The sequence below is a fragment of the Phycodurus eques genome, chromosome 5 (assembly GCF_024500275.1).
Source record: "Phycodurus eques isolate BA_2022a chromosome 5, UOR_Pequ_1.1, whole genome shotgun sequence".
In the NCBI taxonomy this organism is placed as follows: Eukaryota; Metazoa; Chordata; class Actinopteri; order Syngnathiformes; family Syngnathidae; genus Phycodurus; species Phycodurus eques.
The window spans coordinates 28,506,312-28,519,507 of record NC_084529.1 but is presented as its reverse complement, the minus strand read 5'-3'; the positions used below and the strand labels follow the sequence as shown (position 1 = coordinate 28,519,507).

At 42.4% G+C, this 13,196-nt stretch overlaps 3 protein-coding genes across 7 annotated transcripts in view; 1 reads left to right on the top strand and 2 right to left on the bottom strand.

Annotated features, from left to right (window-relative positions):
* Nucleotides 1-46: 46 nt before the first annotated feature.
* On the top strand, nucleotides 47-6,926 carry best1 (bestrophin 1). Its single transcript, XM_061676957.1, has 9 exons — nucleotides 47-280; nucleotides 1,026-1,120; nucleotides 1,303-1,536; nucleotides 2,810-2,964; nucleotides 3,051-3,128; nucleotides 3,426-3,578; nucleotides 3,651-3,731; nucleotides 3,940-4,091; nucleotides 5,680-6,926. Exons 1-9 carry the CDS (start codon nucleotides 129-131, stop codon nucleotides 6,728-6,730), a joined length of 2,151 nt encoding a protein of 716 aa, XP_061532941.1. The 5' UTR covers nucleotides 47-128; the 3' UTR covers nucleotides 6,731-6,926.
* Nucleotides 6,927-7,050: 124 nt separating this feature from the next.
* On the bottom strand, nucleotides 7,051-10,627 carry fth1b (ferritin, heavy polypeptide 1b). 2 transcript variants are annotated; one of them, XM_061676010.1, is made up of 5 exons: nucleotides 10,541-10,627; nucleotides 9,159-9,272; nucleotides 8,947-9,093; nucleotides 8,586-8,711; nucleotides 7,051-7,881 (listed from the first exon to the last, which is right to left on the bottom strand). In XM_061676010.1, the coding sequence occupies exons 2-5, from the start codon at nucleotides 9,258-9,260 to the stop codon at nucleotides 7,723-7,725; spliced, it is 534 nt and encodes a 177-aa protein (XP_061531994.1). In that variant the 5' UTR covers nucleotides 9,261-9,272; nucleotides 10,541-10,627; the 3' UTR covers nucleotides 7,051-7,722. The 2 variants fall into 2 exon arrangements, with proteins under 2 accessions (XP_061531994.1, XP_061531995.1); XM_061676011.1 differs by having other exon boundaries at nucleotides 8,947-9,045.
* A 978-nt stretch (nucleotides 10,628-11,605) lies between these two features.
* incenp (inner centromere protein) overlaps nucleotides 11,606-13,196 on the bottom strand; it is a 29,047-nt gene continuing 27,456 nt past the window's right edge. For all 4 annotated transcript variants that reach the window (XM_061676007.1, XM_061676008.1, XM_061676006.1 and 1 more), the window contains 2 exons: nucleotides 12,448-12,601; nucleotides 11,606-11,906 (listed from right to left, as the gene is read on the bottom strand). In XM_061676007.1, coding sequence (XP_061531991.1) covers nucleotides 11,728-11,906; nucleotides 12,448-12,601 — 333 coding nt within the window. In that variant the 3' untranslated portion in view covers nucleotides 11,606-11,727. The remainder of the gene's footprint in view (nucleotides 11,907-12,447; nucleotides 12,602-13,196) is intronic.

The window sequence follows — 13,196 nt, the reverse complement described above, 5'->3', positions numbered from 1 at the left end:
GACCGAGCTGGCTGATTGCTGATTCTGCGATCAGACGAGGCAACGGAGGCGTCCTTCATGTCAAGTCACTGCGAAACAAGGAAGAAGAAGAAGGAGCAGCAGCAGCAGCAGCAGCAGCGGCAGCGGCAATGACAGTGACCTACTCCCGCAGGGTGGCGGACGCTGGCCTCGGCACTTTCTTCCACCTGCTCCTGCGCTGGAAGGGCAGCATCTATAAACTCCTCTACAGGGAGCTTATCATCTTCACCCTTCTCTACTACTTCTTCAGCGTCGTTTATAGGTACCACTAAAACGGGCTTTCTTCACCAAATTGGAATAATCATTCTTATGCGTAAGGGAATTTTTACATCTTAAAGGGATTCATTTAGATATCCAATCATCCTCTAAATTAATCAATAATCAAAGCACTTAAAATTATTATAGAACACTCTCTGGACACCTCGTTAAGTACACTTCTACAGTCTAATATGATCCAACACAGGAGCTGTATCTGAAAGTCTTTAAAAGGACAATAATGCTTAGATTTGCTGAACCGAAAATTGGTATCGTCCTTCAATCCCAGGTGAACATGGGAGAGAGGCGGGGTACACCCTGAACTGCTCGCCAGCCAATCACAGGGCACAAATAAAGAAAACAACCATTGGCACTCAAGTTCACACCTACGGGCAATCTAGAGTTTTCAATTAAGCTACCATGCATGTTTTTGGGATGTGGGAGGAACCCGGAGGACCACCGTGCCGCCCCAAACATAACATATTGTCCAAATACGAACTTGAAGTGCCACCTTGTAGTGCAATCTATTTGTCTGCGAGTTTGACAAGGTTGGACTCATAGTTACACTTTTGAACACATAAAAGAAAATTGACTTTTGAACAGTTTCATCATTGTAATTTCAGACTTTTTTTTTATGGAACATTCACTTATCTACTTTGTCAAAAGAAGCGATATTGTCTAAATTGTGCACATTTGTCATTAGGTCAACATGGTATGGTACTTAACTAACTGAACTATCTTTTCCCCACTAGGTTTGTGTTAAATGTTGAGCAGAAGAGGCTGTTTGAGAAGCTTTCCATGTACTGTGACCGCTATGCAGAGCTCATCCCAGTGTCCTTTGTTCTTGGTGAGTCACGCTGATTTTTTGTAAATGCAGCTTTAGCCATGCGTGAACATAATCATTTGGGAATATGTACCTGGCCAGCGTTGTAGCCGCTGAATGTACTCTATACAGTATTATATTGGGCTTGCGGGTTCGTAAACAAAAAGCAATCCCAAGTGGTGGCCAACTTCCACGCTGCTTTGCAGGTTTCTATGTGACCTTGGTGGTATCCCGCTGGTGGGGTCAGTTTGAAAATGTCCCCTGGCCCGATCGCCTGGCATCACTAGTGGGAGGTCACGTGCGCGGAGCCGACGAGGCCGCCAGGTTGACCAGGCGCACTCTGATGCGTTACGCCAACCTCTCTGGTGTGCTCATCTACCGCTCTGTCAGCACAGCCGTCTACAAGAGGTTCCCCACCATGGAGCACCTGGTGCAGGCAGGTACGCTGTCAAATCGGAGTACTGATCCTTAGGTTGAGCACGAAACCTGGTTCAGGCACCGTGCGGCATGTTTGAACTCTTTGTCTCGTACACACAGTTGTGTACTGATGATGTCATGTAGTGCTGAGATTATGAGCAGGCTGCTGACCACCACAAAAACACTTACATAAATACAAGATGGAATATTCACAAAATTGCTATCTATGCTTTTATGTACAGTATTCTAAAGATTCTCATATGTACAAATAAATATAGTGGTACCTTGCGATACAAGCATTTTGAGATATGAGCCCTCATTTGCTTTGACTCGCAAGCAAAAATTTGAGATACAAGTCTTGTATTGGTGGCATTAAACTCAACTCACTTCACAACAAGCAGCAGTTTGACAGATAATGAACAATTGTTCAAGTCTTCAAAAAAGAGGCCAAATAATTGCTTCATGTTGTTTACTGCCAATCCAAGTTGAAGTTTACCTTCAAACTAAACAGAAAACAAAGAGAATTACACGTTTTGCATTCAAAATAACCACATAGTTTTGTCCGGGGAACTAATGCTAACGTACAATGCAAAACCCCATAGATGGGCTAACGAATAGCATCGTTGTGGCAGTGTTGTAACACATTAAGCAACTGATATTTGAACAAAAACGGTGGGGGAACATATGTAGACAGACAATATGACAATGCTCACTGGTATATATTCGTTCTCCTCTGCGAGGAATAACTCTTCATCTATATATCTGTATGTCTTGGTAACTATGTCGTTACTGTATGTTTTATTCAATGTGTGATGTTATAGTGTTACTTTTTTTTATTAAAAACACATTGCAATAGTTTTTGGTTTGTTTTCTAGGGGAGGCTGGAACATATTTATGGCATTTCCACACATGGGGAAAGATGATTTGCGATACACGTGGTTTGAGTTACGAGTGTGTTCAATGGATGAATTAAACTCTTATCTCAAGGCGCCAATGTAGTGTACTAAACAGACACTTCAGTAGGTACCCCATTACAATCTAGTATCCAAAAAGTGCTGTTGCCTTTTAAAAGATAATGCTTAGTTCTTAAACTGTTTTTGTTTTTTTTGTGTAACTATTATCTGTATATATTAATTATTTAAGGTTTACTATCTAGATGGGATTTTGTTTGATCTCATTGGATTCAATTAGGAACTTGGACAATTTGTTCAGGTCTATCCCTTTTTTTTTGTTCCATTTCATACAAGCTGAATACAAAATGTGTTTTGTCATCTTTTGTCTTCATGTGCCCTTCAGGTTTGATGACATCAGAGGAACTCAAGCATCTGGAGGACCTGCCCTCCCCTCATAACAAGTTCTGGGTTCCCTGCATGTGGTTTGTCAGTCTGGCTTTGCGGGCCCGGACTGAGGGTCGCATCAACAACGACGTGGCTCTCACTGCCATTCTCACTGTATGTGCATTTGTTCAAACTGCGGGAGGGAACATCTTGGAAAACATATTTATAAACAATGTTTTTTTTTGTTCTTCACTATTTAGGAGTTGAACAGTTTACGTGCAAAGTGCATGAAGCTGTATGGATACGACTGGATTAGCCTGCCTCTCGTCTATACTCAGGTTCTGTTTCTGTTTGCATCCGCAATATAAGGTGTCAGACATGTGCAGGATAATCTTTGGCTTCACAAAGCTCAATTTCAGCCTCCCTGAAGCTTGATCACCTTTGCGATGATTGTTCACCTTGGCTTTGGTAGTCATGCGGTAAACGACATTAATTTAGAAAGGTACACAGCTGACAGGACAAACGAGTTCAGAGACGAGGCACAAATCTGGGGAACAGGGACAAGGCTGCAACGTAAAGACCAGAATGCAACAAAAGCAACTTTCTCCCAACTGTGACTGTTGTATGGTACTTAGGTGGCGACAGTGGCAGTCTACAGCTTCTTCCTGGCTTGTCTGATTGGTCGTCAGTTTTTGGATCCGGCCCAAGGCTACCCTGGTCACGACCTGGACTTCTATGTGCCTGTATTCACGCTGTTGCAGTTTTTTTTCTATGTTGGCTGGCTGAAGGTCTGATGCTACAGATAAGATCATCGAGTCTGTTTGACGACTGGTCCGTGTCTGATCGTGTCCTGCTTTCAGGTGGCCGAGCAACTTATCAATCCTTTTGGCGAAGACGACGACGACTTTGAGACCAACTGGCTCGTTGATCGCAACTTACAGGTTCTGATGCTATCCGTGATATGTTCATCTAAGTCAGTGATTCCGAACAGAACCAGTGTTCCGGGGGAATTATCCGGTTTCACTAAGTGATTGGTCCGGTGTAATGTAAAATGCACGCCTTGGCTCAAAAACGGTTGGGAAACACTGAATTAGGTCAGGGGGAAAAAAGGAGGCCTGCCTGTACGAGCTGTGTTCTATTGTGTTCCAGGTATCTTTGTTGTCTGTGGATGAGATGTACGACAGCCTCCCTCTGGTCGAGAAGGACATGTACTGGAATGAGTCCGAGCCTCGCCCTCCCTACACCACTGCCAGCGCTGATCACTGTAAACCGTCATTCATGGGCTCTGCTCTGGATATCAGGTACGTTTAAACGGCCACCAACAATTGGTACAGTACACCTACACAATCTAATGAACTACAATGGAGCTGTGTCAAAAATGCCTTTACAAAGACCGATGCTCTGTTTTGATTGACAACACTGTTGGTGATGTATTAATGTAATTATGGCTGTGGTTGGAATCATTAATTCATTCCCTACTCCCTAATAATCACTATACAGTACAGGGATTTTGATGTAATGGTTACGTCATTGCTGTTGAATAGTCAGCTGGTGGACCCTCCGTAATAAATATTGAACAGATAAATACAGTAACAGCGGCACGGTGGGCGACTGGTTAGAGCGTCTGCCTCACAGTTCTGAGGACCGGGGATCAATCCCCGGCCCCGCCTGTGTGGCGTTTGCATGTTCTCCCCGTGCCTGCGTGGGTTTTCTTCAGGCACTCCGGTTTCCTCCCCGATCCCAAAAACATGCACGGTAGGTTAATTGACAAGAAAATGGATGGATAAATACAATAACATTTTGTTTTAAGAAGAGTGTATTTTACAAAATTAATACAAAGCAGTTTGTCCATCCCTATTGTGATGCGTTAGTCTACTGATATTAAAGATATTTTATCGTCACAATTCATACATTTGTCTTCTGCTAAAAAAAAAATCAAACAATACCCTGGAAACGTAAACTTTTTTCCTGTATGAGCACAATGCATCATGGGACTTGCTGCTTTTCTAGTGACCATCGGTTGGTCACTACTTTTCAAGATGCATTGTGGAATAGTCGCTACAAATAGTGCTAACAAATGGCAAACTCATTAGAGTGGTGCCTTGAAAAAACAAGAGACTCGACTTAGGAGTTTTTCCGCTTAGCTGGCAACGGAAAACACCATTGACACGATAACGTTTAGCGTCGATAGTCTTGATTTTGGAAGCAACGGGTATTTGAACACAAACAATGAAGCAACACATGTAGACAGTCACAAGCATTTATTCTTTGTCCTCTACGAAAAACTACAATATTACAACATCTTATCGGTCACTTAGATTAGTCGAAGATTCTTGTCTCTTTCTGTCTGCATAACTGTTTTATACTCTTTCCTGGTGGCCAAGGCGGTCACACAAGTAGCAGCACAATGAATTGGAGTGTAGCATCATTACGCAGACTGTTTATTTTCATCCTAGTTAATTGTTATTACTCTGTTTTTATAAAGTACAATATCAAAGAGTGCTATTTTTCGTAATTAAAAACACAATCATTTTTGTTTTGGTGGGAGGGTGCAATGGATTAATGACATTTCATTTCAATGGGGATTTGAGATACAAGTGTGGTCACGGAACCATTTAAACAAATTAAATTCCTATCTTAAGGCACCACTGTATAGAGGACTACAGTGGCATGAAATAGTATTCGCCCCCTTCTTTTTCAAATTCTTGTATTTTTGCATAGTTTCCCCACTTGAATGATGTGAAAAATGTAAGTGGGGAAACTATGGAAAAATCTAAGAATTTAGAAGGGGGCCAATACTTTTTCACAGCACGGTATATGGTGGATCGGGAGGGATTCTGAACACAGCCATCGTCTTCATTGTTACGGTGACATTGTTGTACTCTCTAGTGTTCCTAAAGAGGAGATGGAGTTTCAGTCCAATTTGGAGCAGATTAAAGAAAATGAGGAAGCCAACTACTCCACCCCGCTTTTGGGCGGTCTGGGTCGCTTTCTGGGTGTTCAGTCCCCCAGCTTCCCTCGCTCTTCTCGGGTCTCTCTGCTACGCCGACGCCCCGGAGCACCGCTGAGTCGCTTCCCCCTTTACTTACACACACAGGCTCCATCGGTCACAAACCAAGCCCGCCAGCCCTCGAACGCAGAGCGAGATCAGGATTACGCCTTCTCCGGCTTGCCCTTGTATGAGAGACCGGGTTTCTACAGTTGCCCCCAAACGCCCATCCACTGTGTGCCCCCCGCGGTGGCCCGACTTCGACCTGCCCGGCGGCCTAAAAATGAATGGGATCGCAGCTGCAGCTCCCTCGCTCCTCCGGCGGTGGGCTCACAGCTGCTGCCACCCGACACCCCCAATCACATCCCGCCACCACCGTCGTCGGCTTTCCCCTGGCTGAGCGAGGACGGCGGGACCCCGCCCGCTCCGACCTTCTCCTTCCCCGACCCTCCGCCCGAGCTTTGCCCCATATCGAAACTCAGGCGCGGGCATGGCCTGCTGTCTCGCCGGCCTCCGCCTCCGTGCCTGACGCTGGACGCCTTGTCATCCGCCGACAGCCAGGCAGGACCCCCGAGCGCCAGAACGACGGGAAGTGGGGGAGAAAGGGTGTTCTCGTTCACCCCTCCCTCCCGTCACGGGCCAGCAAATCCAAGTAATCCCAACAGTAGCTCGAGCAGCATTAATGTGACGAGCAGCAACGGCGCCGGCACAGCAGGAAGTCTTTGCAATGGCACCAATCTTAGTAGCTTTGGTAACTTTGCCAACAATGTGAAGGCAAGCAACGGCGGGCTGAATAACCTGACCGCTTCCAGTGCGACACCGTCACAGCAAGAAGCCAATCAGCAAAATTCCCCCAATGATTCTGGAATCTCATTGGCTGAAGGAGACCTGCTGGGCGTGCTCGTAGATGATGGCGGGAACAAAGCAGCTGCCAGCAGGAAGCAGGACTGAGAAAAATGCAGTTTGTATGTCACATGCCAATCCACACACAGAACTATTTTAGGTGTATTAAACTCAACTGGAGCCTTATAAACAGAAAGTAATCTCTAATTACTGGTGAGTGCTTACAGAACAATTAACCGACTTGTGATGTACAAAGCACCTTAAAATATTTCAGTGTTAACATATGGGGAAGAAATAAAAACATACGAAGGCCAAGTGTGGATTACTTAAAACTACAGGGTTTAAGATTGTTACTTGCATCCTTTTTTGTTTTTTTGCATTAACTTGAACAGCAGTGTTTTGGTTTTTTCCCAATGAAAAACGTGAAATCGTTTTTTGTTGCTTTATTTACTTCATACAGGGAAACAATATGTACATGTATTCTGTTCGTAGAGGTTTACAATAAATATTAACCCAGTTTATTATAACAGCCAAAAATATTCCAGCCAGCAAACAACCAGAAAATTGAGCATTTTTTATATTCATATTTTCTTTAAGCAGTTAAATCCGTTGATTTGTTTTTTGTGAAACAGAAAAATATTCCGATAATCTTATATTTTTGTATGTTTTATAACGCCTGTATGTGTTACATGTGTATAACTGACATGTTCATAATGACTTTTCCTGGGAAACAAACTGTCATGATTCTCTTCACCTTTTTAGGATGCACAATCAAGTGTAACAAGATACGTAGCATGGTTCGCGCTCTCCCACCCCGCTCCCTTCTTCCCACTCTCAAAGTCAGGATGATTTGATTTCTCATCTCAAGCGTCATTGACCAGACAAACGTAGAGGGCAGATGTCCTGGGATGGCCGCGAATGTTCGTTCCGTTTTCGGTTTGTAAACACACTTTTGAGAAACATGCCCAAATCATTTGAAAAAGCAGCATGAATAAGAAACCATTACAGCGCCGATGAGCTCATAACACACGTTCAATTGTGCTCTCCGAATATCATGAGTGAGGTGAGGGAGAGGACGTGGACGCGCAGTTGTGAGTGGCTTATGTGCCCTCCTCGGCCATGGTGTGTTTGTCAAAGAGGTACTCGGCCATGCCGTTCTGTGGCGCTCCCATCCGCTGCAGGTTCGACACCCAGTCTGCGAGTTGCTTGATAGACTTGACCTGCTCGTCCAGATAGTGTGTCTCAATGAAGTCACATAGCTGTAGGGACATTAAAAAAAAAAAAAACACACACACAAAAAAGAGGTGGACTCTACATAAGTTTTTTTTAGCTAATGTCAAAGCTGTAATGTAGGTCAAGAAAAGGGCCCTTTTACATTGCAGACCGGTTCATGCAGCCACTGTGCGCTGCCATGTCATTCTGAATCTGTTGTACTTGTGTCCATGCAACTTGCTGCTGGACTGTTTCTTTTGCCAACCATATCTAAACGGCTCCAGCTGATGTACACAGCACAGTTGCCTGCTGTTATATTGTGTTTTTGTGTGTTATAGACGGTCTCTATAGTCGCAACCTGATAGTGGTCGTATTAAGTGCATCAAGTCGGGTGTGCCCCCTTTATATCTAACACAATGAACGCACAATACAAGTACTGCAACATTTGATGAATTTGTACACTTTGTCTGCACATTGACGAATCTCATTTGCAACGGAGGTGTCGTAACAAATCTGTTGGGGTGTAATATTGCTGCCGTGATAGCTTAAATTCCTCGCAGGATTCATATAACATACTTGACGCTGACTGTTACATGAAAAATTCTCTGACAATGTCAGTCTAAAGTGAGCATTGGTATCTTTCTAAGGGCACATTTGTTCTTGCTTCAGGCTCACATAAGCTTGAGCAGGTGTGCCTAATGTTCTGACCAGTGTGTGAAGCCTTCAAGTGAAGAGAGTGTGTGACACCAACGTGCGGATCGCTGTGCTGCGCTGCCATTTCCTGTAGTTCCAGCAGGGACTGATTTACGCTTTTCTCCAGCTGCAGGGCACACTCCAAAGCCTCGAGGCCGCTCCCCCATTCATCTCGGTCAGGTTTCTTTCATGCATGTATGGAAAGACACTCTATTGGCTTTGGCTCTTATTTCACATTGATTCTGCAATAACAAATGTAGTCAGGGAAACATAAAATGATGCCTTACGTTTATCTAGAAATGAGTATGTTAATATGGAGACATATTTTGCTTCCCGTATACAAGGAAGTGTAGTAAAGCCCAAGTGTTCATAGGTTAACTTCATCCCACTGATGTAAAAATGTGGGGTAATGATGATACCTTGATATCCTGCAGGAAAATCTTTCCCCCCCTCTTGTTCTGGAAATTCAGTAGCTTCTCGGCATGCTCGCGCTCCTCTTTGGACTGGGCGCTAAAAAACTTGGCAAAATGTGGCAGGGCTTTATCATCTCTCTCAAAATAATATGCCTAAAAAGAAGAAAATCATTGTTCATCGTTGAGCAAGACGTTATACTGATTAGTGAATACCTTACCATTGAGAGATAAACATAAGACGCATACAGCTCAAGATTTATCTGCCTGTTAATGGCAGCCTCGCAGTCCTGGTGAAAGTTTTGCCGGATTTGGGAAGCCATCTCTGGACTTGTCTTGAAAGTGAAGAGAACAAAAGTGAACTGATATTCCGGTCTGATCTGGCTAGTTACTAAAAATACACATTGCAGACACCTTCAGTACAACAAATGCAACACTCGAAACCAACTGGAGGCACCACAATGACAAAAGGGATGTCAACTTCATGTCGACACTGACACCTACAGATAAAAATGCCCCCTTCGTCATCACCTGTTGGTGTCAGACTGTCATTTTTAAGTGACTCCTAAACGCAATATATATGCTTTGAAAAGGAATACACACAAATAAACCCAACAATTTTGGGATAGTCGGCTTTGGGGTGAAATTTCTGCATTAACCAAAATTGCACTACAACCTTTTACAGCTGAACTTATTTTAACCTTCTCGGAACTTCTGAACGCGCCTCCAATTTTTCATTGTTTCAGTACATTTTGCATAACTTGCAGTTCTCTAACAAGGAGCTGAATACACATTACATGTTTGTTTGATCCATGAGCAATACATTTCCAAGGACATCCACTTCCAAACCTGCTGAAGAAACTGTGCCATTCTTAGCTCAGTGGCCACTTCCCTCTGAGGACATCATGTTTGAAACCTCATCGAAGAAAAGGAAAAGTATAATGAAGAGGATTGTTTAAATCCAATTCTAATTGAACCAGGAAATTTTTTGGTCCATTCATGGCTCAAACACCTGTTGGGAATTTTGCCACTCAGCTCCTGGTTAGAGAACAGCAAGTTGCGCAAAAAGTACTGAAACATTGAACAGTTGGCCGTGCATTCAAATGTTTATACAAGTCCAAATTCAATTCACATGTAAAGGTTATGGTGCATTTGGGGTTCATCCTGAAATTTCACCCAGACGTCTCTCAACTTTTTTTGTGAGCAGTGTACAACGCAATGCCATTTAAGACCATAGGTAAATACATTACTCTTAATTAACCCTCATTTTGTGCATGTTTTCAGAGAGCTTCACTATGGTAGATGTTACTTTATTATATTTTTAATGAAGACCTTAACCGAACTATATTCTACATCCAATTGACTTTAGTTAAGTAAGTGAACTGTGAGTGAACTGGCCCTTTAAGAGTAGTGCGTCCATTCAATTCAACCAGCTCACCTATCACATTGCGTCAAGCTACTTTTGAACAGTGCTTGCTCAAACTAGACTTAGCACAACCCATCACTCGAACTCGCTCGTTTGAACAAAACGCATTTATTTACACGACGATAGCGATAGTAAGAGAGCTGAGAGTGAGGCGGCTCAGAACGACATACACGGTACCTCGCGTCGACGTGTTCCCACCGCGGTCCTTGTAACGTAATAAACGACGAGGTCAAGGTTACAACCACGTCCTCGTCCAAACCAGACGCCCCCACTACGGCTATGACGAAAGCACTCGTGGGAGGAGTCAACCTCGCAGATTGATCACAAAAGGGGAATGTCATGACATACATGGGCCCCAATCAGAGGACCCTTATGACTGTGAAACCAAAAAAAAAAAAAAAAAACGTTTCATCGCTTCATCATATTATTACTTATACACAACAAATAGATATATAATTCATTCTGAAATGAGAAGCCCATAATAATATTAAACTATCAGAAAGTTTTGTTTTTTTCCCCCCACCCCATGTCCCTTTAGGGGCTCCGTATTCTAGTCTTTATGGTTAAAAAAAAAAAATCTACTAAATGTATGACATTGGAGTGAATAGATGTGTATCATTTTGATTCTTTAATAATACATTACACTTACATAGCGATTATCTAGGCATTCGTAGATACACTTTACAATTTCATGCATTTTTCATTCTCACTTGGTGGCCTGTGTGGAGTTTGCATGTTCTCCCCTTGCCTGCGTGGGTTTTCTCCGGGCACTCCGGTTTCCTCCCACATCCCAAAAACATGCATGGTAGTTTAATTGACAACTCTAAATTGCCCGTAGGTGTGCATGTGAGTGCGAATGGCTGTTTGTTTGTATGTGCCCTGCGATTGGCTGGCAACCAATTCAGGGTGTACCCGGCCTCCTGCCCGATGATAGCTGGGATAGTCTCCAGCACGCCCGCAGCACTAGTGAGGAGAAGCGGCTCAGAAAATCTGCTAGATTCTACAGAGCCTAGAACTGAATGTGGGGAATTTGAATGTTGGGACTATGACAGGAAAATCTCAGGAGCTGGTTGACATGATGATTAGGAGAAAGGTTGATATATTGTGTGTCCAGGAGACCAGGTGGAAAGGCAGTGAGGAATATAGTGTAACATTTGTTTCCTGTCAACCAGGGCTAACCCCTCCCCAAGAAAAAGTACAGTTTGGGAAAAAAAATAATAAAATAAAGGACAAACTGATGTGTCAATAGTTGACATTTTTTAATACATTCTGCAACATTCAACACAAATGTATTATCATAAAAACAGAAAAACTTTTATTGGAAAGAATTTCAAATAGAAACAACTGTGTACAGTTTTACTACATCAGTGTTTATTTACATTAGGGGGTGAGTGCCAAACAGCAGAGCTGGTGCGTTTAAAGTAGCGTGGTTTGCTCTTGTAAAACAGGTTCTCCAGTTTTGGTGGCTCGATTGGTCCAAAGAAAGAGTCCAAGTCAGGAGGATTGAAGTACTGCTTCATAATGATCTGCTGTAGCTTGGGACCTGGGAGGAAGATCAGATATTATTCATAAAATGCGCAATAAATGTTATTCATATATACATTACATAGCATAAAAATCTATATTAAAGGTCCAATATTTTTTATATTTAGATCTCCATAGAGTGACTCCCTAACATAGATTTAATATAAAAATGTCAATTAAAAACAAAAACAAGAAAACCCTTGGTTTTGCCATACGAGTGTCCAGAAAAAAACCCTCTGACAGCTACTCCTAAGCTAAGACAGCTAAGACCGCACACCCCCCCAATATGAGCATATACCGACACACACCCTTTTTATCTTTTTTTAAAATATTTGATTTAAATTAGTTTCATTCAATGCTGCCCTTTTCTTCTTCTTCTTCGTTTCTTGTCGCTGGTACATGCTGCAATTTCATTTCCCCTCACAGGATATATATATATATTATTATTATTTTTTTAAAGTGTAAAATTATATAGAAGTTAAGACTAATAATCACAACAAATTTATCAAAAATAATACATCTTTGTCATATAAAAAGGTTCAATGATACTTCATACATACCTTCAGCCCAAGATGGAATGGGCTTTCTTGGATCAGACTCATCATCTGTAGAATCATCACTGTTTTGGTCCATTCCGTAGTTCTCTAGATTGTTGGTCAGAGTTAAAGTTTTGCTGCCACCATTAGGAGTGATAGAGTATGACTGTGGTGATTTCTGCCCAGGAGGAAACACACTTTGTGAGAATCCGCAGAAAATATCTCAATGTACAGTGGAAACCCGATATAACAGATATTGGATACAACAGACCGTCGAGACTGAACAATGTGTACAAAAATAGTTTCCATTTGTCACTTAAACTCCTGTTGACAAAGTCTGTTAGTTCCAAAAACTCAGACACACACACACACACACATATATATATATACATACATACACACACACACATATATATATACACACACACACACATATATATATATATATATATATATATATATACATATCTATATACGCATACATATATACACACACATATATCAATACATCTATATCGAGAGAGAGAGAGAGAGAGAGAGAGAGAGAGATCTGCAGTGTTGACTGAGGAATACAAAAGAAGTCTGAGTCTTGAACATGCTATTTTTGGTACAGTAATATATTTTCTTTTCTTTTTTGTGAAGCCATTTACCTTTGGCAACAGATTTGGAACTACAACGCACACAAATTCCTCACGTGCCTCACCTATGACGTACTTCAACAATGTCACCATGACCAAGTACACCGGTGTAGTAAGTTCGGATAAAATGTGAAC

Excerpts from the sequence above, each read along its gene's own strand:
- best1 (XM_061676957.1), top strand. The coding sequence starts at position 129 with ATGACAGTGACCTACTCCCGCAGGGTGGCGGACGCTGGCCTCGGCACT. Across the intron at positions 1,121-1,302 it reads CCCAGTGTCCTTTGTTCTTG|GTTTCTATGTGACCTTGGTG; the intron begins GTGAGTCACGCT and ends GCTGCTTTGCAG. Across the intron at positions 3,129-3,425 it reads TGCCTCTCGTCTATACTCAG|GTGGCGACAGTGGCAGTCTA; the intron begins GTTCTGTTTCTG and ends TATGGTACTTAG.
- fth1b (XM_061676010.1), bottom strand. The coding sequence starts at position 9,260 with ATGGCTTCCCAAATCCGGCAAAACTTTCACCAGGACTGCGAGGCTGCC. Across the intron at positions 8,712-8,946 it reads TTTTCCTGCAGGATATCAAG|AAACCTGACCGAGATGAATG; the intron begins GTATCATCATTA and ends CATGCATGAAAG. Across the intron at positions 7,882-8,585 it reads CGCAGCACAGCGATCCGCAC|CTATGTGACTTCATTGAGAC; the intron begins GTTGGTGTCACA and ends ATGTCCCTACAG.